The sequence below is a fragment of the Hemiscyllium ocellatum genome, chromosome 21 (assembly GCF_020745735.1).
Source record: "Hemiscyllium ocellatum isolate sHemOce1 chromosome 21, sHemOce1.pat.X.cur, whole genome shotgun sequence".
Taxonomy (NCBI): domain Eukaryota; kingdom Metazoa; phylum Chordata; class Chondrichthyes; order Orectolobiformes; family Hemiscylliidae; genus Hemiscyllium; species Hemiscyllium ocellatum.
In genome coordinates this window covers 26,188,157-26,209,184 of record NC_083421.1, presented here as the reverse complement: position 1 = coordinate 26,209,184, position 21,028 = coordinate 26,188,157, and the positions used below count along the sequence as shown (strand labels likewise).

At 42.1% G+C, this 21,028-nt stretch overlaps 1 protein-coding gene across 2 annotated transcripts in view; it reads right to left on the bottom strand.

The window, feature by feature from the left end:
* The window catches only part of abca2 (ATP-binding cassette, sub-family A (ABC1), member 2), a 541,802-nt gene that overhangs the window by 130,730 nt on the left and 390,044 nt on the right, over positions 1-21,028 (bottom strand). For both annotated transcript variants that reach the window (XM_060841298.1, XM_060841299.1), the window contains exons 20-25: positions 19,234-19,398; positions 12,242-12,422; positions 11,666-11,878; positions 5,071-5,267; positions 3,324-3,506; positions 930-1,105 (exon numbers count right to left, since the gene is read on the bottom strand). In XM_060841298.1, the coding sequence (XP_060697281.1) occupies positions 930-1,105; positions 3,324-3,506; positions 5,071-5,267; positions 11,666-11,878; positions 12,242-12,422; positions 19,234-19,398 (1,115 nt within the window). The remainder of the gene's footprint in view (positions 1-929; positions 1,106-3,323; positions 3,507-5,070; positions 5,268-11,665; positions 11,879-12,241; positions 12,423-19,233; positions 19,399-21,028) is intronic.

Here is a 21,028-nt window from a genome sequence, read left to right as displayed (position 1 = left end):
AACATTTCTGAACTGACAGCCAGACTACTGCGACCACTAGGACTCTCAAAACAGCACACAAACCAACAGCCACTCTCAGACAACAACTCACCAGGACAAAGGACCCGATACCCAGCACGAGCAAAACCAACGCAGTGTACAAAATCCCATGCAAGGACTGCACAAAACACTACATAGGACAAACAGGAAGACAGCCAATGATCCGCATCCATGAACACCAACTAGCCACGAAACGACACGACCAGCTATCCTTAGTAGCCAAACACACGTAGATGACAAGCAACATGAGTTTGACTGGGACAACACTGCTATTATAGGACAAGCCAAACAGAGAACAGCCAGGGAATTCCTAGAGGCATGGCACTCCTCCACTGATTCTATCAACAAACATGTCAACCTGGACCCAAAATACTAGCCACTGCAGCGGACAGCTGGAACTGACAACCAGAAGCGGCAGAGACAAACCACTATAAATGCCGGAGGAAACAACACAGAAGTGCTTCACGGAGGCTCCCAAGCACTAAGGATGTCACCTAGATAGGGGACGAAATGCCTGCAACACAAATTCCCAGCTCGTCGAACAGAACCACAACAACGAGCACCCGAGCTACAAATCTTCTCACAAACTTCTTTGCAGTGTGGTTGCCTCTTTCTTACTTTGTGGAATGACCCAGCAAGCCACTCACTTGTACCCAAGATAACAGCTCAGCAGCAATTAAGAGTTGTCAACAAATGCTGGTCTCACCAGTGATGCATTCATTCCATGTATGAATTTTTAAAAATGGGGTAAGGCAAAGCAAATGGCCTGGAAAATTCCTGTCCCCATGGAGTAAGTGCCAGTTCAGGAAAGTACATAGACCAAGTGTTCTCTACAATGACAACTACAGGAACAATGATAAGGTGGAGCATATTCCAGGAGTCATCATCACCTGGAAAAGCCTTTCAAAGCATCCTTTCTTCACAGCTTCTGATGGTAGGATGTAAGAAATCTCCGTGTTGGTGTCCGAGACAAGGATGGTGGACACGACATACTTCTTTATAAACTGGCTGACTTTGGTCTCCAAACAGGAAGAGCCAGAGGAAGGGCTGAGATCTTGGCCTGAATCTAAAAGATATAAAGTGGAGAACAAACATCTAATACATTACAAATCTTGTGGACATCATGTTGTTACTGGATTGTGTTCATGATTTCAGGTGCATCAATGTTCAAAACTGGAGTAAGGTTCTATAGAGCTGAAAATGTGTTGCTGGAAAAGCGCAGCAGGTCAGGCAGCATCCAAGGAATAGGAAATTCGACGTTTCGGGCTTCCTGAAGGACTTATGCCCGAAACGTCGAATTTCCTGCTCCTTGGATGCTGCCTGACCTGCTGCGCTTTTCCAGCAACACATTTTCAGCTCTGATCTCCAGCATCTGCAGACCTCACTTTCTCCTCTAAGGTTCTATCGAACCTTCCTGATCAGAAATTAAAAATTAGATCATTATAATCTGGAAGTTGAAAGACATTGCATTGCTAAGTTCCTACAACGTTAAAACCATTTCTTCGAAATGCTGCAACTCACCACTTTCCCCTCGAGAATCCTTGCTGTTTAGTGAAGAGAAGCTTTGAAAGTTGTATTTAAAATAAAAACATTGACAGGAACAGTTCAGCTCTTCTGCAACACTGGGAACATAGGTTCCAGACAGGTAAGCAGTGAGAGGGTGGTCCGGGGGGACAGAGAGAATTAGAATTAGATTTCATTGTCATGTGTACTCAAGTACGGGGATAAGAGTACAGTGAAAAGTGTACCGAGTCACCATTCCTGGTACCTTCTTGGGTACAAATGTACCAAGTTACAACATCTTGGGTATAAAGTAAAAAAATTAATAGAAAGTTAAAAATTCACCATTACAGCACTTTTAAGTGCTTAGCCAAATGCTTAGATTTGGGCGACAAGTGGGAGAGTGAAATTAAGGGGGGGTAGTCAGAAGTCGGAGAAAGGGAAGAGTGCATGGGTTGGAGTGTCTGAGACGGGGAAGAGACCCAAGGTTAGACAGTCAGCAAGGAGAAAAGAGGCCACAGATCAAAGGTCAGGCATAGGGAGAGAGTGGGAGTGGTGCTTTAAAATAGCACTAATCAGATCATACAGGAAATGACATAAAATGTATCTATGATGCTCATTGGAATTTGAGGCCCCAACATGGAGGATGTAATGTTGATACCTTGGTTTATGTGTTACTTCCCACATCTCACAAGGTCGATAATAATTATAGCTGTATTTTAACTTGTAGACAATAAAAAAAATCTTTGTTTTTTTTTAATCTACCTCATATACAGGCCAACTCTAGTTTTTGAGGGATGGTAGGGGTAAATTAAGTATTTATGGAATTGGTGATCAGGACGCGAGTCAAAGAATGGTGGCATACGGGGCATGGGGGAGAAACTGTTCCTGCTTGAGAAAGAGGGCACAATTTGTAAAGTGCTTTGCATAACCATCAAATGTGAAATGGAGAGAAAGTGTAGTTCATGCAGCAAGTAAGTAGAATTTGGAATGTGCTGCCTAGAAGTATGGTGGACATGAGTTCAACTGAGGCATTAAAGGGAACAGTAGATGATCATTTCAATAGAAACAATGTGTAGGACTACAACGAAAGGCAGAGTAAAGTTACAATTACAGTCATACAGCACGGAAACAGACCCTTTGGTCCAATTAGTTCAAGCCAATCATAATCCCACATGCCTGCAACTGGCTCATATTTCTTTAAACATTTCTTATTCATATGTTTGACTAAATTTCTTTTTAACTTTGTAACTGTACCCACATCCACCACTTCCTCTGGAAGTTCACAAGAAATTGTTCTTCACGTCTTCTTAAAATCTTTTTCCTTTCACCTTAAAACTAGTCTTGAAATCCCCCAACTTATGGAAAAGACTCCTGCCATTCACCTTATCTATACGCCTTGTTATTTTATAAACACCTATCAGGTCAGCCCCCAACCCCTACACTCCAGCCTGTCCAGCCTCAAACTTTCGCACCAAAGCCACTGACTGGCCTCCACTTGCGGTAAATTTATTGATTCGATGATAACATGCTTAAATGGACTCCTGAAAAATGAAGTAAGTCCGTATCCCTTTAATGGGCTATTACACTAGTGAACTTTGTTGAGTTTTAGTCGGTCATTTCATATCAGTATAAAGAGAGCCTGCTTGGACACTGGCTTAATCAGCAGGAAGCAAAGTATTGCATTTTGTGAATAAACCTACATCAAGAAAAGGACATGTCTCTAACTTCATCCTTCACTCGCAGGCTTGGATCATATATATGTGAGGAATTCAGTCACATACCTGGGCTAGTTTGAGAGTCGGGCTGTTTTTTCACCACTGTCAGCTTGTAGCCGTCCCCATAGGTGCTTTTGAGGAACAGAGGTGACCCGCAGCACTTCAACTTCCCATGTGAGATTATTGCAATGCGATCTCCCAGAAGATCAGCTTCATCCATGTAATGTGTGGACAGAAGGATCGTCCGGCCTGCAATTATGAGAAATGATAAATTCACACCAGAGCACAAAATTATTTTTCTTTTGAGGGTTCTGCTTGGAATTTTTTCTCCCCCCACCAAGGTCAGTTTTTCCTGTTTTCAGGGGATCCCTTTACATTCTCACTAACCTGGCCAGTGACAAATGCAGCACCACCCAAACACTTTTGAGAAATTCAATACATCCACATCAACACTACAGTCAAGAAGGGACACCGACACTTCTACTTCCTCAGAAGGTTAAGGACATTCAGCATGTCCACAGTGACTCTTACCCATTTTTATAGATGCACTGTAGAAAGCATCCTATTCGGATTCATCACAGCTTGGTATGGCAACTGCTCTGCCCAAGATGGCAAGAAATTACACAGGGTTGTGAATGCAGCCCAGTCCAACATGAAAATAAGCCTTCCTTCGGTTGACTCCACCTGGCTCAGGAAAGCAGCCAACTTAATCAACGACTCCTTCCGCCCCGGTTATACTCTCTTCCACCGGGCAGAAAGTACAAAAATACCAACAGTTTCAAGAACAGCTTCTTCCCCTCTGTAATCAGACTTATGAACAGATCTCTCATATATTAGAGTTGAACTTTCTCTGCACCTTCTCTGTAGCTGTAACACTATATTCTGCATTCTGTTCTATCACCTTGGTGTGCTTGTGTAAGTTATGACTCGTCTGGATCGCAAGCAGAACAATACCTTTCACTGTATCTTGGTATATGTGACAATAATAAGCCAAACCAAACCAAATCAAGTACTGACAAATGAAAAGTTGCATCATCTGCAGCAATATTGATATACTGTGGCATACGGTAACACTTGCACACTGAGCTGCTGGAACTATTATCAATAGCTTCATTGTCTCTTGATTCGATTATTCCAATGTTCTCCCAGCCAGCCTCACCACGCGCTCTCCAGCTCAGCCAAACCCCTGCTGGCCGTAGCTAGGTTTGGGCAAAGTGCACCTTATTCATCATCCTGTGGGCACAGACTGACGTCTGCCCCCAGGCCGGGACTGCTCGCCATTCTCGCCTTCAAGTCTACCCATTATCTTGCCGGTGCTAAAGAAGAATATTGGTGTCAATAGATGTGAAGCTGGAAGAGCAGAGCAAGTCAGACAGCAACTGAGGAGCAGGAAAGTCAATGTTCTGGGCCAATCCCTTCATCAGGACCGAGAAAGCATTTTAACCTGAAACACGGACTTTCCTCCTCCTCGGATGCTGTGTGACCTGCTGTGCTTTTCCAGCTTCACATCTACTGACTCTGGCATCCAGCGTTTGCAGTCCTTACTGTCTCCTAGACTATTGGTGTATTAGGGCTTAATGCAGTATTGGTGTACCAAGGAATATGCAAATATTGGCGTACTGGGGCGCACCCTCCTCCATTGCTGTTCATTGGGAATACTGTGCATCATACCAAATTAAACGAGATTTGGTTTCCTCAAGTTATTTTCTGTCTTGCTAATGACTTTCCAGTTTGCTGCCATTCAGTTTGGCTCTTACACAGATCATAACCAGACATGACCTATTCAGTTCACAAGCATAAAGCACTTACTCACCTTGTTTGTACTTCAGGATTAGGTCCCAGATCGCTCGCCGAGCGTACGGGTCAACCCCAGCTGTGGGTTCATCCAAAATAACGGCTTTGGATCCCCCAACAAATGCAATGGCAACAGATAGTTTGCGTTTCATTCCGCCAGACAGTGTCTGCACCAGAGAATGTCGCTTATTGGAGAGTTCCAAGTCTTCGATCATTCTAAGCAAGGAACAAAGAGTGGGTAAAACAAAGTACAACTGTGAACCAAACTCTCTTTTAACCTTCACGTTATCAACTTCAGGAGTGGAAACACAAAGTGCACGTCAGCAAATGAGAATGAGGTGACACAAAATTAAAACTGACATCAATTGGAAATAATGGGTTGGGGGGGGGGGTGTGGGAGAAAATTACGTTTCAGATACGGTGCACGTCAAAGAGTAACATTCAGTCAGAGGAGAAAATATAGTGACTACTGCTATCAGTGTTAGAAATGCAGATCACTCTATGAGTGAACCAGCCTTGACTACTTCCTCTGGCAGCTCGTTCCATACATGCACCACCCTCGGCATGAAAAAAGTTCCCCCTCACATTACTATTAAATATTTCTCTCTCACCTTAAACCCAAGCCCTCTAGTTTTGGGAGAAAGACCTTGGCTATTCACTCTATCCAAGTCCCTCGTGATTTTATAAATCTCCCAAAGGTCACCCCTCAGCCTCCGGAATTCCAGGGAAAACAGCCCCACCCTATTCAACCTCTCCCAATAGCTCAAACCTCCCATCCTGGCAACATCCTTGTAAACCTTTTCTGAATCATTTCAAATTTAACAATATCTTTCTAATTGCAGGGAGACCAGAATTGAGTGCAGTATTCTAAAAGTGGTCTAACCAGTGTCCTGTACAGACACGACAGCACCTCCCAACTCGTATGCTCAATGCACTGGGGAAGTGTGCCAAACTTGGAGCAAGTGAGGACTGTAGATGCTGGAGATCAGAGCCAAAAAGTGTGGCGCTGGAAAAATACAGCCAATCAGGTAGCATCTGAGGAGCAGGAGAGCTGACATTTCGAGCAGTGTGCCAAACATTTACTTCAACGCCCTGCCTACCTCTGAATGTACTTTCAGGGAACTACGAATCTACATCCCTAGGGCCCTTTGTTCAAGAACACTCCCCAGGGCTCTACCATTAAGTGTGTACATCTTGCCTTGATTTCCCTTACCAAAATGTAATACCTCAAATTTGTCTGAATTAAACTCTGTCTGCCACTCCTTGACTCATTGGCCCATCTGATCAAGATCCTGTTTTACTCTTGGAAGACCTTCTTTGCTGTCCACTACACCTCCAATTTTGGTGTCCTCTGCAAATTTACTAACCACACCTGCTATATTCACATCCAATTCATTTATATAAATGACAAAAAGATGTGGACTTAGCACTGACCATTACAGCACATTGTTTTTTGAACTGGAGGCCTGAGACCAGCAATCTTCTACCACCACCCTGTCTCTTAGCTTCAAATTAGTCTTCTATCTAATTGGATAGCTCTCCCTGGATTCCATGTGATCTAACCTTGCTAATCAGTCTACCAGGTAGAATCTTGTCAAACACCTTGCCTGCAGTTCACATAGACAAGGGCTACCACTCTGCTCTTATCAACTTTCTTTGTCATTTCTTAAAAAAAAAACTCAGTCAAGTAAGTGAGACATGACTTCACACACACAAATTGTTGGTGAATATCCCAATTAAGTCCTTGCCTTTCCAAATATATGTAAATCCTGTCCCTCAGGATTCCCTCCAACAATTTGTGCACCATCGATATCAGACTCACCAGTCTACAGTTCCCTGGCTTTTCCTTACAATCTTTCTTAAATAGTGGCACCACGTTAGCCAAACTCCAGTGTTCTGCAGGTATCACTGACACAAATATCTCAGACAGGAGCCCAGCAATCTTTTTCCTAGCTTTCTACAAAGTTCATAGATACACCTGTCCAGGTCCCAGGGATTTATCCATCTTAATTTGTTTTACGACATCCAGCATCGCCTCTTCTATAATATGAGTATTTTTCAAAATATCACTATTTATTTCCCCAAATTCTTTAGCTTTTGTGCCCTTCTCCACAGTAAATACTGGTGTGAAATACTTGGTTAGTATCTCATCAATCTCCTTTGGTTCCTCAGATAGATGGCCTTATTGATCTTTAAGAAGCCCTATTCTCTCCCTAGTTATTCTTTATCCCTTAATATTTTTGTTGATTCTCTTTAGATTCTCCTTAACCCTCTTTGTCAATGACATTTCATGCCCCTTCTTGCCCTCCTGATTTCCCTCTTAAATATATTCCTACTGCTTTTATACTCCTCTAGGGATTCACTCCATCCCAGCTGTCAAAACTTGACATATGCCTCCTTTTTCTTGACCAGAATTTCAATTTCTGTAGTCATCCAGCATTTCCTACATCTCCCAGCCTAGACCTTTGCACTGTGAACATACTGAAAATGTGTTGCTGGTTAAAGCCCTTCCTGATGAAGGGCTCTGGCCCAAAACGTCGAATTTCCTGTTCCTTGGATGCTGCCTAACCTGCTGTGCTTTAACCAGCAACACATTTTCAGCTCTGATCTCCAGCATCTGCAGACCTCACTTTTTACACTGTGAACATACGTCACTTGACTCTGGTTATCTCGTTTTCAATGACTTTCCATTTTCCACCCATCCCTTTACCTGCGAATAGTCTCACCCAATCAACATTCTTGCCTAAAGCTGTCAAAATTGCCAATTCTCCAAATTAGAACTGTAACTTTTAGATTGGGTCTATCCTTTTTCATAACTATTTTAATACAGTTGTGGTCACTGGCCCCAAAATGCACCCCTACTGACATGTCAGTCACTTGCCCTGCCTTATTTCCAAAGAGAAGGTTGAGTTTTGCTCCTTCTCTATTAGGTACATCCAGCAACTTAACAAATCACTCTCCATCCAAGCCCTTTGGCAAGTTAAAATACCCTACCAGTACAACCCTATTATTTTTACAGATATCGGAGATCTCCTTACATATTTGCTTCTCAATTTCATGCTAACTATTGGGGGGGGGGGGGGGCTACATTACAAATCAAAAAGTGTTGTGCTGGAAAAGCACAGCAGGTCAGGCAGCATCCGAGGAGCAGGAGAGTTGATGTTTCCGGCATAAGCCCTTCATTAGGAGTGTGGCGGGGGAGGGATGCGAGGGGGCTGAGAGATTAATAGGAGGGTGGGAAAGGGAGTTGGGGTAGGGGTGCGAGATAACTGTGAAGGCAGGTAGCTGGGATCTACCCGTCACCTTCCCAGCTACCTTCACCTCCCAAACTCCCACTCTCACCCTCCTATTTATCTCTCAGTCCCCTTCTCCCCCCACACTCCAACATTCCTGATGAAAGGCTTATGCCCGAAATGTCATCTCTCCCGCTCCTCAGATGCTGCCTGACCAGCTGTGCTTTTCCAATACCATATCTTCCGATTCTGATCTCCAGCATCTGCATCCTCACTTTGACCCGACCCACAGTACAATCCAAACAGGGTGATTGCCCCTTTCCTATTTCTCAGTTTCACTTACATAACTTCACTGGACATTCTGCCAGGGATATGCTCCCTAAAATACAGCCATAATGTTCTCCCTAACCAAAAACGTCACTCAAAGTCATGGAGATGTAAGCACAAAAACAGACCCTTCAGTCCAAGTTGTCCATGCTGACCAGATATCCCAACCTCATCTAGTCCCATTTGCCAGCACTTGGCTCATATCCCTCGCAACCCATCCTATTCATACACCCATCCAGCTGCCTTTTAAATGCTGAAATTGTACCAGCCTCCATCAATTCCTCTGGCGGTTCATTCCATACACTTCTCTCTTTCTATTCTTCCTGTAGCATCTGTGACCTGGAACATTAAGTTGTCATGCTCCCAGCCATGCCCTGAGTTCATCTGCCTTATTTGTCAGGCCTGTTGCTTTGAAATAAATGCAGTTTACCTTATTAGTCTGACCTTATTCATTACCTTGTTCTTGACTATTTAACTTGCTCCTCTTCTCTACTCTACCAGGGTTCAGATTAACTCTTTTCTCACTATCTCTTTGGGTTCCCCCCAACCCCCACCCTACCCCACTCGTTTGAAGCTTCCCAAGCAAATCTCCTCACTAGGATATTGGCCGCCTTCCAGTTCAGGTGAAATCCGTCCTTCTTTTACAGGTCACTTCTACCCTAGAAGAGATCTTAATGATCCAAAAACCAGCAGCCATGCATTCATCTGCCCTATCCTCCTATCTCTACTCTCATTACTCTGACTGCTCTCTACTCAGGGGCACAGGCAGGCAGCCAGACATCAGAATGGTTTGTTGCCTCCCAGGGTCAAGCATGTCTCAGCGAGGGTGCAGAATATTTTCATAGGGGAGAGTGACCAACAGAAAGTTCTTGTACAATTTGGCACCAATGACCCAGGAAGAGAAAGGGACAAGGTTCTACAGGGAGAATAAACAAAAGTAGGAGGTTAAAAAGGATGCCCTCGGTCATAATATCCAGATTACTCCTGGTGTCACATGCTAATGAGAGTGGGAATAGGAGGATAAGGCAGATGAATGCGTGGCTGAGGAGCTGAACAGAACTAAAGACAACTTGTGTTTCATGATACCATCTGCAAATGCCAGTTTTAGACCAACAGCCACCTGAATATTTCAACCTTCATCATTTTTGCCTTCAAATACAAAGATTTATTGGCTACAATGGATTTATCCCAAAGCAATGAGAAATCTATTATTTTCTTTCTTACCGCTCGCGTGCGCACGTGTGTGTATGTCTCTGTGTGTGTGTCTCTGTGTTTTGGACTATTTAAAGGGTAAACAATTCTACTTTTATATGACAAAAAAAGTGCATTAACAAGTTTTTCATCTCCATTAATTGACTGTAAAATAGAATTTTTTTCAATCATTTTCTGCTTATTGCTGGGAAAAAAAAATTTTCTGAAAGCTTTATGTCTAGTACCCATCTGTAAAATTCAAAACAAATGCCAACGCAAAGGGAAAATAATATTCATACTGCAGGAGGTGGTGCTGACTGGTTGGCAAGTGGCCTCTGATTGGTTGAGGCATTTCCATGGAGAATGTCCAGTTAGGTGATGACTGACAGTTAACAGTTAAGCTTTGCTTCAATCAGGCAAGTTGGCTCCGATTAACTGAGGCAGTATCCTGAGAACAGACTAGGGAATGGCTGAAGCCCATTTTGTTGCATTGAAAGATGCACTGTGGGTGTACATCTTCCAGGTGCTACATTCAAGTGGATTCTTCATTGGAACAGCTGGACTACCTAGGGTCTGCTTTCCAAACAATCAGCATTTTCCTCTTGTACAGTATACGTTACTTTCCCTTTACATTGGTATTCTTGTCAATTGCCCTGATGAATGCAAGACAAAAAGCATCAACTAAATGTATTGATATTTCCGAGGGCTGTGTTTGCTGACACCTGTGCACGTGCGCTATGCACTGCTTCAAATTCACACATGCATCAGAATGGGTTCAGGGTCAGGTATTTAAATAGGACGAGGCTGTGAACGGGAGAGTTCAGAGGGGGATAAGGACACCAGGGAATACTGGGGGGAGGGCGGGGGGGGGGGGGAAGAAGCATGAGGGGATCATGAACAGGAATGGGGTGGGGTTGGGTCTAAGGCAAGAAGAGATACAAGCCAAAGCATATAAGATAGAAGTAGACCATTCGGCGTCGATCTGTATTAAGTAGGATTAGGAATAGAATCCCTACAGTTTGGAAACAGGCCCTTCGGCCCAACAAACCCTCTGAAGAGTAACCCAGCCGGACCCATTACCCTACCCAACATTTACCCCTGACAAATGCACCTAACACTATGGACAATTTGGCATTGCCAATTCACCTAACCTCTAGGTCTTTGGATCGTGGGAGGAAACCAGAACACTCGGAGGAAACCCATACAGACAGGGGGAGAATGTGCAAACGCCACACAGTCACCCAAAGTTAGAATTGAACCCGGGTCCCTGGTGCTGTGAGGCAACAGTGCTAACCACTGAGCCACTGTGCCACCCCGTTAATAACACTCAGTGACTTGACCTCCATATCCCTCTGTGGCAATGAGTTTGACAGATTCACCACTCTCATCATTTCAGTTCTAAAGGGTTGTCCTTCCTCTCTGAGGCTGTGCCCTCGGCTACTCGTCTCTACAGGTCAAATCACCTCAGTCTTACCAGAGGGAGCCTCCTGTACTTCGCTCCTCATGGGTCCACCCTCCATCACTGCCTTAACTCCTGGAAATCTTACTTGATGAAGCAAAGTGTCTGGAATTAGGATTTTTTTGGCATTTTTGGGTTAGCACACGCACAGTTGTGGGTGCCATTAGACACTGTCATTTTCGAGTAATGTGCATGTTCTGTGCTACCAAATGACAATTTCAGTCTCATGAAAAGAAACATAGTTTATGCATCTTTTTTATTTCAAGTTTAAAGCAGAGAAAACCGGCCACATCCTGAACTAGGTAAAACAATTAAATTTGATGTTGTGAGGCTGTGTGATTGCGAACGTAGAGAAAAGCAATGCACACCCCCATCTCAGTCAAAACAAAATCAGTAAAGCTTACTTGTCCATTTCTTTGCGAATCTCATCCTCAGCCATCCCCTTTAGGCGAGAGTAAAACCAGAGATGTTCCTCTACTGTCAGTTTGTCAAACAGAACGTTGTGCTGAGGGCACATGCCCAGGTTTTTCCGGATTTCGTCCATTTCTGTTCGAATGTCATGTCCGTAAATTGTGGCTGAGCCAGCGGTGGGCGGAAACAGTCCGGTCAAAATAGACCTGGAAAAAACAATGCATCAAGCAGTTCAACGCGAATATCTCTGCGTGTTCTCTTTGCTTGTTTTCATTTGACTTTTAACAAATCTATTCTTAGTCTAACAGCGCCACATTGATTAGAAACCACCAGGAACCCCAACATCCATTCAACCACTTCAGATGCATTTCCAAAAGACACCACAGGGAGCACAGCAACGTTTTACTACAATGTTCTCTCAACCACTCTTTCCAACCTGATGTTTATTCATTTTGAATGACTCCTCGCACAAGTTTGGCTCAAAGTTTCCGCCACTGCATTGTTTTGGCCAATGAGTAACTGCCCTATTGGGGAAATAATGAAAGCCTTTTCTCAAGCCTGGAACTCACATCGTTGTGGTTTTGCCAGCACCGTTGTGTCCCAGAAATGACACCACCTGATTCTCATGTAAGTTGAGGCTTAGCTTGTTCAAAGCCAGCTTCTTCCCAGTCTTGTAGACTTTGGTCAGCTTGTCAATGCACACGACTAGGGGCAAGTGGCTCGGTTCCTCCTCTATCCCACGAGTTTCCTCTGCAAGACAATTGGACGATAGGTTAGGTCGGCATGACAAACATGTGATGTTACCTTTCCCATGTGACTAACTGAGGATCATTTAATCACTGCATGACAATCACGCTCCCATAAATGGTCACATGAAATGCGAACATCCTGCAAAATAACCAGCCATCAGCCCAAATAAATAGGTAGCACTGAGCACATAATGGAATAATCTGTCCAATTTTTGGGGGGCAACTAAGTAGTAGATACATAGACTGAAAATCTCTGTGTTGAAGCTAGACAGGTATGTAAAACTAGAATTACTTTCATTGTCCAATGAGTACAGTGAAAAGTTTACAAGTTGCCACTTACAGTACTTTCTTGTGTACAAAGCCCCTGATTCCTAAGTTCTTAAAAAAATTCATTCACAGAGCATGGCTGTCACTGGCTAGGCCAGCATTTACTGCCCATCCCTAATTGCCCAGGTAAGAATAAAGCCATTAGAAAAGTAAGGATTGCACATTTTGGCTTTACATTCTCAGAACTCTGGTGCCGTGGAAGTGCAGGTTCATTCCCTTGAAATTCATTGATAAACTGTGCAGAATAAGACCAGAATCCCATAGTGGGCTTCTAACAATGGTTATGAAAATTAAGAGGGAAGTGCATCTGATCACTGATGAAACGACTACCCTGCACATAGCTCCAGAGACTTATTACTTCTCCCATGGCACCATTTCTTCATTGAAAGCCTTATTCCCCCAAGCACAAAGAATAATTTAGCACATATCATCCTTGCATCATCAGTCTGTACAATCTGAAAGGATTTCATGTATAAAAGTGTTTGATTTCCCTACAGTTCATCCAGACCACTTAGTCTAAAGCTATTATCCCAATGGAGTAATCTGCCAAGACATCTGTTTAATACAGAATATATGTCTTTTACACAAGAGCAAGTGACATTTTCAAGGGAACAGAACGTTTCCAGTAAAAGGGGCTAGTCTCTTGGTAAGTAGAATTTTAAGGAGCTCGTACTGAATTTAATGCATTTCCTTCCCTTTTAGTCTCAGTCAGAACTCAGTGTAGTGATGGTCATGTGAGTTGCACCAATAACTAGATGGGATTATGAGCTGATCTCTTTCATATTCATTTTCCATATCCCTAAATCCACACACATTACTTAAATGGCAGAATTACTGCATTAAAAAAGCAATTGGAGCAGCCAATCGAGTGTAAATCCCTGCCGTGTTTTGTTAACTCAATCATGCAGCTCTTCCTTGGGGCCATTCCCTCCCTGGCTGATGCTTCATTGCTTGAACACTGAAAAGAATATTTTTTGTTAAGATCTTACTTCTCATTGAGGTGACTTCCTGATAATCCACACCCCAAAAACCTGCTTGGAGAACTCTGCTCATAATTTAACAGCTCTGAAAAAGTCTATCCACAGAAGCTGAGACAATCCTAAGCATTCTAAATACAACAACATAGATTATCCCTTGAAATATCCCAGGTTGTTATTCCTTCACTACATTTTGCTCACAATTTGCCTGCTTTGGCTCTGTCCTCTTTTCCACAGGCAATGACTGTTACATTTACAATCTATTACCTTGGTTTTTTGTCCTGCAAATGTCTTTCGCAATCTTAATCCTGAACATAACACTTTTGTGATTGCAGTTACTGAGATGACCCCCTACTCTTACATTTCCTATCTATCTGGTTCATCAACTGTCACAATTCTCTTGTAATTCTTACATATTGAAGATGAAAGTACACCTTCTTACTTTTTCACTATTTCTTCCTACCTATTTACCTGGACAAGTTGAACACTCCCAGGAAATTATTCAGTGCCTGCTACTATGCTCTTCATTTTGCCTTATTCCTTCTGTCTGTTCCTTGCTGCCGTTTGGTATTCTACACATACAGGTCATTCTGTTGTGTTCCTCTGCAACCTCACACTATCAAAAATCACACTATGGAAAACTGCTATAGAAAATCGTGTGGTAGAAGATCACGAATATAAAATAGCTATACCTGTTCAGTAGAAAGCTCGCGTTATCCAAACAATGTCCACAATTTGTCAATCACTTTATAGCCAATTTGCACTGACAAAGCGCAGGTCATAGCAGAACAACCTGTATTCTTTTTAAGGTGACCAATCTACTGTTATCTCTTAAATCAATTCATTTGTATTCCTTATCTATCACACCACAAATTACATCCTTTTATGTCTCTGCTATTATTTTATTTTTAACTAATACAGTTGCTCTATATCTTTTCCTTCTGTGACATTTTTAAATGAACATTTTAATAATGCTAGCCTCCACAGTTTGGGAGCAGATACTGTGTTGAAAACAAAATATGCTGGAAATCACAATGGGTCAGGCAGCATCCATGGAGAGAAAGCAAACTAATGTTTCAAGTCTAGATGACACTTCATCAGAACCTCCACAGTGTTTCACTCTCCTCTGTGTTTCCTCCAGAGCCTGAAATATTCAATTTCCAACCATGTTCTGTATGGAGCCATGTTTTACATATCCTTATTACATACAGAATGTCTGCTGACACCTTGAAATGCTCGCTGTACGCACATATCAAATACACATGTGCAGCTCCTCTGCCAGTAGCGCTAATGGTAGGATTCTGTCCTGTTCACTCATATTTATTGCCATTATTTGGGCACACCATGTTTTTAGTGAGGGGGGGGGCGGGGGGCAGAGTGTTTCACAAAATGCACTTACACAAGACTTTCTGCCGGCATAATCGGAATCTTTCTGTGATGTCAGGAGAGACAGCTTGTTGCAAGTCCCTCCTCCCTACCTTTTATCTTAGCCTGCCTGGCACATTCTCCTCATTCCTGATGAAGGGCTCTGGCCCGAAACGTCGAATTTCCTGTTCCTTGGATGCTGCCTAACCTGCTGTGCTTTAACCAGCAACACATTTTCAGTATAGAATTTACATATAAATTATTGCCATCAAATCACCCATTTTGTTTTGACTTGTGAATACAGGGCTCTATCAAGGAGTTAAATTGTTTATCTCATCTTCATTTTGAATAGTTATTTGATCCTTATGTGTAATAACGTTACCAATCTCTGGTATTTTGTGCTATCCTTAACTCATTCCTTTAGTTCATCCTTTGAATTCTTTTGCTAATATTTTTAAATGTTAATATACTGTAATTTCTCACAATGCCATTCTCCCTCATCCATTTTATCAGTTCAAAGTCTTATTTACTTTTTGTTCTCCACAAGAACTACTATGCAGCCCTGTTCAAATGCAGACACTCCAGGGCCATTGTTTTTTCCTGTGTTGTGGTTCTGTTCGCCGAGCTGGAAGTTTTTGCTGCAAACGTTTCGTTCCCTGGCTAGGGAACATCATCAGTGCTATTGGAGCCTCCTGTGAAGCGCTGCTTTGATGTTTCTTCCGGTATTTATAGTGGTTTGTTCTTGCCGCTTCCGGGTGTCAGTTTCAGCTGTAGTAGTTTGTATGTGGGGTCCAGGTCGATGTGTCTGTTGATGGATGTTCTTGCCGCTTCCGGATGTCAGTTTCAGCTGTAGTGGTTTGTATATGGGGTCCAGGTCGATGTGTCTGTTAATGGAGTTTGTGGATGAATGCCATGCCTCTAGGAATTCCCTGGCTGTTCTCTGTCTGGCTTGTCCTATGATGGTAGTGTTTTCCCAGTCAAATTCATGTTCCTGGTTGTCTGAGTGTATGGCTACTAGGGATAGCTGGTCGTGTCGTTTTGTGGCTAGCTGATGTTCATGGATGCGGATTGTTAGCTGTCTTCCTGTTTGTCCTATATAGTGTTGTGTGCAGTCCTTGCATGGTATTTTGTAAACAGCCAGAGAATTTTGTAGACAGAGAACAGCCAGGGAATTCCTAGAGGTATGGCATTCATCCACAAACTCCATTAACAGACACATCGACCTGGACCCCATATACAAACCACTACAGCTGAAACTGACATCCGGAAGCGGCAAGAACATCCATCAACAGACACATCGACCTGGACCCCACATACAAACTACTACAGCTGAAACTGACACCCGGAAGCGGCAAGAACAAACTACTATAAATACCGGAAGAAACATCAAAGCAGCGCTTCACAGGAGGCTCCAATAGCACTGATGATGTTCCCAGCCAGGGAACGAAACGTTTGCAGCAAAAACTTCCAGCTCGGCGAACAGAACCACAACAACGGATACCCGAGCTACAAATCTTCAACCAGACCTTAAAGTTTTTTCCTGTCCCAATACAGAGTAACAGTGACCCATGAAACGGAATCATTCCTTCCCAGGTATTTACTTTAGCTATGGTTGACTTTCCCAACTGGTTTGTCCCAGTGCCAATTTGCTGATAGTTTAGAAAATAATGCAACAATTATTACTCATTACTTCTTGTTTTCAAGGGAGCCCTCCCAAACCTGGACTCTCATTTAGCAGGAGCATGTCCTTAATATTTCCTACATCTCCCCTCTGGATAGGGCTCTTCTCCTTTCTACAGTCTTTTCTAGCCATTTTGATACTAGCAAATGTTAGGAAGTAGATCCTTCAGGACTGTCAATTCACAATACAAATGAAATTATTTCTCATTATTTAAGAATTCTCAAATGATTACAACCTTTCTACTCTACACTTCCTCCCTTTGGGAAGTCTCCTGTTCCATGACGCCTTAGCTGCCATTTGTATTGCTCTTTCATAGTGGCTGGAGCTGTCTTGTCTTCACCTTGTGATAATGGAACATAATACCTTTTACTGTAATTTGAGAGTTTTGATTCAGTTTCATTGGTATAAGTTCCATGAATGTAACTTTTGTCCATTTAGAACGGTAACCTAAATACGTCATTTCTCAGAAAGCACTCTCTGTTAATAGCCTAGCAGGAAGCCAATGATGTTAATCGATTAATTGTTTGTATTGCTGACCAGATGAGTGCAGACAAAACAGACCAGAGGCCACTTGATGAGTTTTACTTCAATTCAGTGGAATAGTTTTCACCCTAACAGAAAACGTTGAGTTCTTGAAATCTCGAAACTGAGAGAGTTCATGGAAGCTTTCAAGTTGTCAGAAATGAAACAAGGTTTAAGCTGTTAGAAGTGACTGGGGATCAGGCTAGAAGAACTAAAAAGAAGTTGAGCCACAGAATATTCAGCAGTCCAAGAGAATATCTGGAAAAAGTCAGTTAAAGAAGAAATCAAAGCATTGAAATAGGGGTCATATCTTTAAGAGTTTGGTACTTACTCAGAATATGATTGGGAAACAGATTGAAAGTATATATTTACATTAAGATCTTTCTAAATTGTCACATATATGTTTGCGTTTTTGAAAATGTTTTGTTTAATAAAATTGTGTTCTTGAGTTAAAGAGCATTAGCAGCCTCACGTGAATATATCCAGAGATTACGCACCAAAATAACTAACTGGAAAAATTAAAATTGTGATTCATCAAATCAGGATTTATGCTGGAATTTGACTTGTATAGTATTACCATCAGCTGCAAGCGTATGAAACTGTGCGCTTCCTCAGTGAGCTTTGCAGCAATTCCTTGTCCAGCATTATGTATTGGGGTTTCTTTGGTTCCAGCTCAAAGACTCTGAACCAGAATGAGATTAGTCAGATATACTCTTTGCAAATGTGCAATCTGAGAAACTAACTATCCACAAATGCCCACAAACTACAATCTGAACAAATCGCCTGCCCTACATACCTTAACTAACTTACTCATTAGTTATCTTTAGGTTATTTACTGAACTAATTGACCACCAGGGGTTCAGTTTTATTAAATAGGTCAATTTAACATAATTTTTTTACATGATGTGGAGGTGCCACTGTTGGACTGGGGTGGACAAAGTCAGAAGTCACACGACACCAGGTTATAGTTCAATAGGTTTATGTGATCACAAACTTTCGGAGCTCTGTTCCTTCATTGGATTTTACCAGACAAAGGGGCAGTGCTCCAAAAGCTTGTGATTTCAAATAAACCAGTTAGACTATAACCTGGTGTTGTGTGAATTTTTAAATATAAATCAGTAATCACATTGCAGCATGAACTTTATTTTTTGTATTCAGGAGCACCAGAAGAGTCGATTGCGATTGGAAGCTGAGTTTTTAACCGTGCTAGTTTTGATTTCCACTGACTTAGAAAATATTGACCAGGTTTTTTTTTTAAATTGCAAACAAATTAAATTAACAGTGAAAAAAATGTTGATCCTGCACAAAAGATTTGATGATTTTTCTGTGAACTTCAATGGAAGAAAGCTGAGGTACAGGAGAGATTCAGCTGCAGATTCACTATAAATTCAAATTATGCAACTTGTGGTACAAAATGAACGCACTGAAACAGCATCTAGTACATATCAGTACTTATCCTCTGCTCCCATACCAACTTAATCCTGTTATTGGTGTATTGAAATGTGGTTACAGTCTAATCACCAATCTCATAGCATAATTAAATGTATATCAAAGGACCATATTTAAAAATCCTCACAAATTCAAGTTTAATGTCACAGGTGCTAACACCACAAAGAGATATCTATATACATAGCAGGATAAATTTAATTTGTGTGCATTAATTATGGAGTTACCATTTCTGGTTGCTCCTCAGATTATTCATCTATTTACTTGGTTGAAATTACTTTGCATCTCCTTCTCATTCTGCTCTGAATTTCCACAGTCTCCAAATACCCATTGATTTTGCACTTGATTTCAGAGGTTCTCTTAATACCGTGCACTAAAGATGCTGAATCGAAAAACCTATCCTTCCTACTTTCTCAAATCACTAAAAGAAAAAGCAGGCACTGCTCCATATCAAAATGTCCCTGTAACTGGAAAGAGAGTAAGCAGCGATTTACCCAGCCTCCTGCTCTCCATCGCGCAAGCCTGATCATCCTCCATGATGCTGAGTCGACTGCTTCTAGACCAGGGCCAGGACCATTCCCACGTTTCAATTCGTCCATTGCCCAGCCAATAGGATTTCTGGAATGGAAAGTACCATGGTCTCGGCAGTCCATACATCCCTGCAAAGAAAGGGGGTAAATATGCTCAGAACGAAAGATCTGTAATGCTCTCTGGATAGATTGAAGCATTTGACAGCCAAAAAGAAACACACTGTTCTGTCCAAGGTAAAGATAGCAGCCAACCGACACACAGCAAGGGATCTAAAAACAAGATGCATAGCCAGTTAATCTGCTTTTGGTTGTGCTGCTGGAGGAGTAAATGCTGATTACACCACTACGGGAGCTTTCATGGTTTCTTTTACCTACACTAGGCAGGCAGAGAAGATCTGAGTTTAACACAGAAGGGGGCAGCTCAGTGGCAGACTGTAATAACCACTTCAAATCTATCTGAAAGTTGCCAGTCGGGATAGAATCAACAATTTTTGTACTCAATGAGATTCCAACAAAACACAGCGGAGCAGACATCATTGCCTTCACTTTATCCCAAGCACTGATGAATCTATGTGATATATTTATCATGGAATTCTATTACAGTCAACTACATGTCATTTTTGGTAGCTTCCATGAACAACTTTACCACCCTTTCTTGCAGTACATAAACAGAATGCACTCACTAGTTGGTATTACACTGACAGCACAATAATAGGCTGAAAGTGCACTGCATATTACTGGAATCAAAGACAGGCATCTTGTATTGGTCTTGAGAATGTAAATCAACTCTAGAGCTCAGGCATACTACGTAAACCATTTAGTTTTCCTTCCTATTGTTTCAAAACTTGGCAGTGTCGTTGTTTCACAGTGGCTGAATTACAGAGTTATTGCAGCTAAGTAGATTAAATGCTTTTTTTTTTACAATGGATTCCTGATTTTTTTTTAAGTGTTTAGGGAATTATATTTCATATCCAAATACTGAATGAATAATATTCTGCTTTCATCTCACAGGACAGTAGGATTTTAAGTGACACCCTCAGCATCAAATCTATCCAAACTTTCCCCAGACCACTTGATCATCAGCTGTCCAGCCAATATCACTTATTTTAAAAGTTCTATCAAACATAACTTCACGAATGAGAAACTGCAAATGGCTAAAGTGACACTGATGCCTTCTCAGAGAACAGAAGAGAAGACTACAGAGATGTGGAGGTTAAGCAACAAGGGAGGGAAGGATATGAAGAAGTGGGAGGGGGGAGGGAGAAGAGAGGGAGGAAGTGAGGATCTGCATTTACGTATTTTCTTGAACCACTTCTGGACATTCCAAAATGCCTCAAAGCTAATGAAATATTTTTGAAGAATAGTTACTGTTGCAAAATAGGAAATGTGACCGATTTGTAGACAGCAAGATCCTGCAAAACAAAAGCTGATGACATGTTTTTCTGATATAATTCAAGAATAACCATTGGCCAGCAGATTAGTGCTAACTCCTGTGGTCTTTACTGGAGGAAAGGGCAGACTGGATGTGGCTTATGGTCTCCTCTGAAAGAGAGACTTGCATTTCTTGCCTATCCCTAAAATGCCCTTAATCTGATGGCTTGGTCAGCTACTTCAGAGAGTCACATGGAGGCCTGACTGGGTAAAGACAGCAGATCTCCTCCTCTAAAGGGCAGTTGTGCCCCAGTTGGCTTTTCACAGCAATTGTCAAAGCTTTGTGGTCACCATAACTTACAATCTGCCATCTGCCATGGTGGGATTT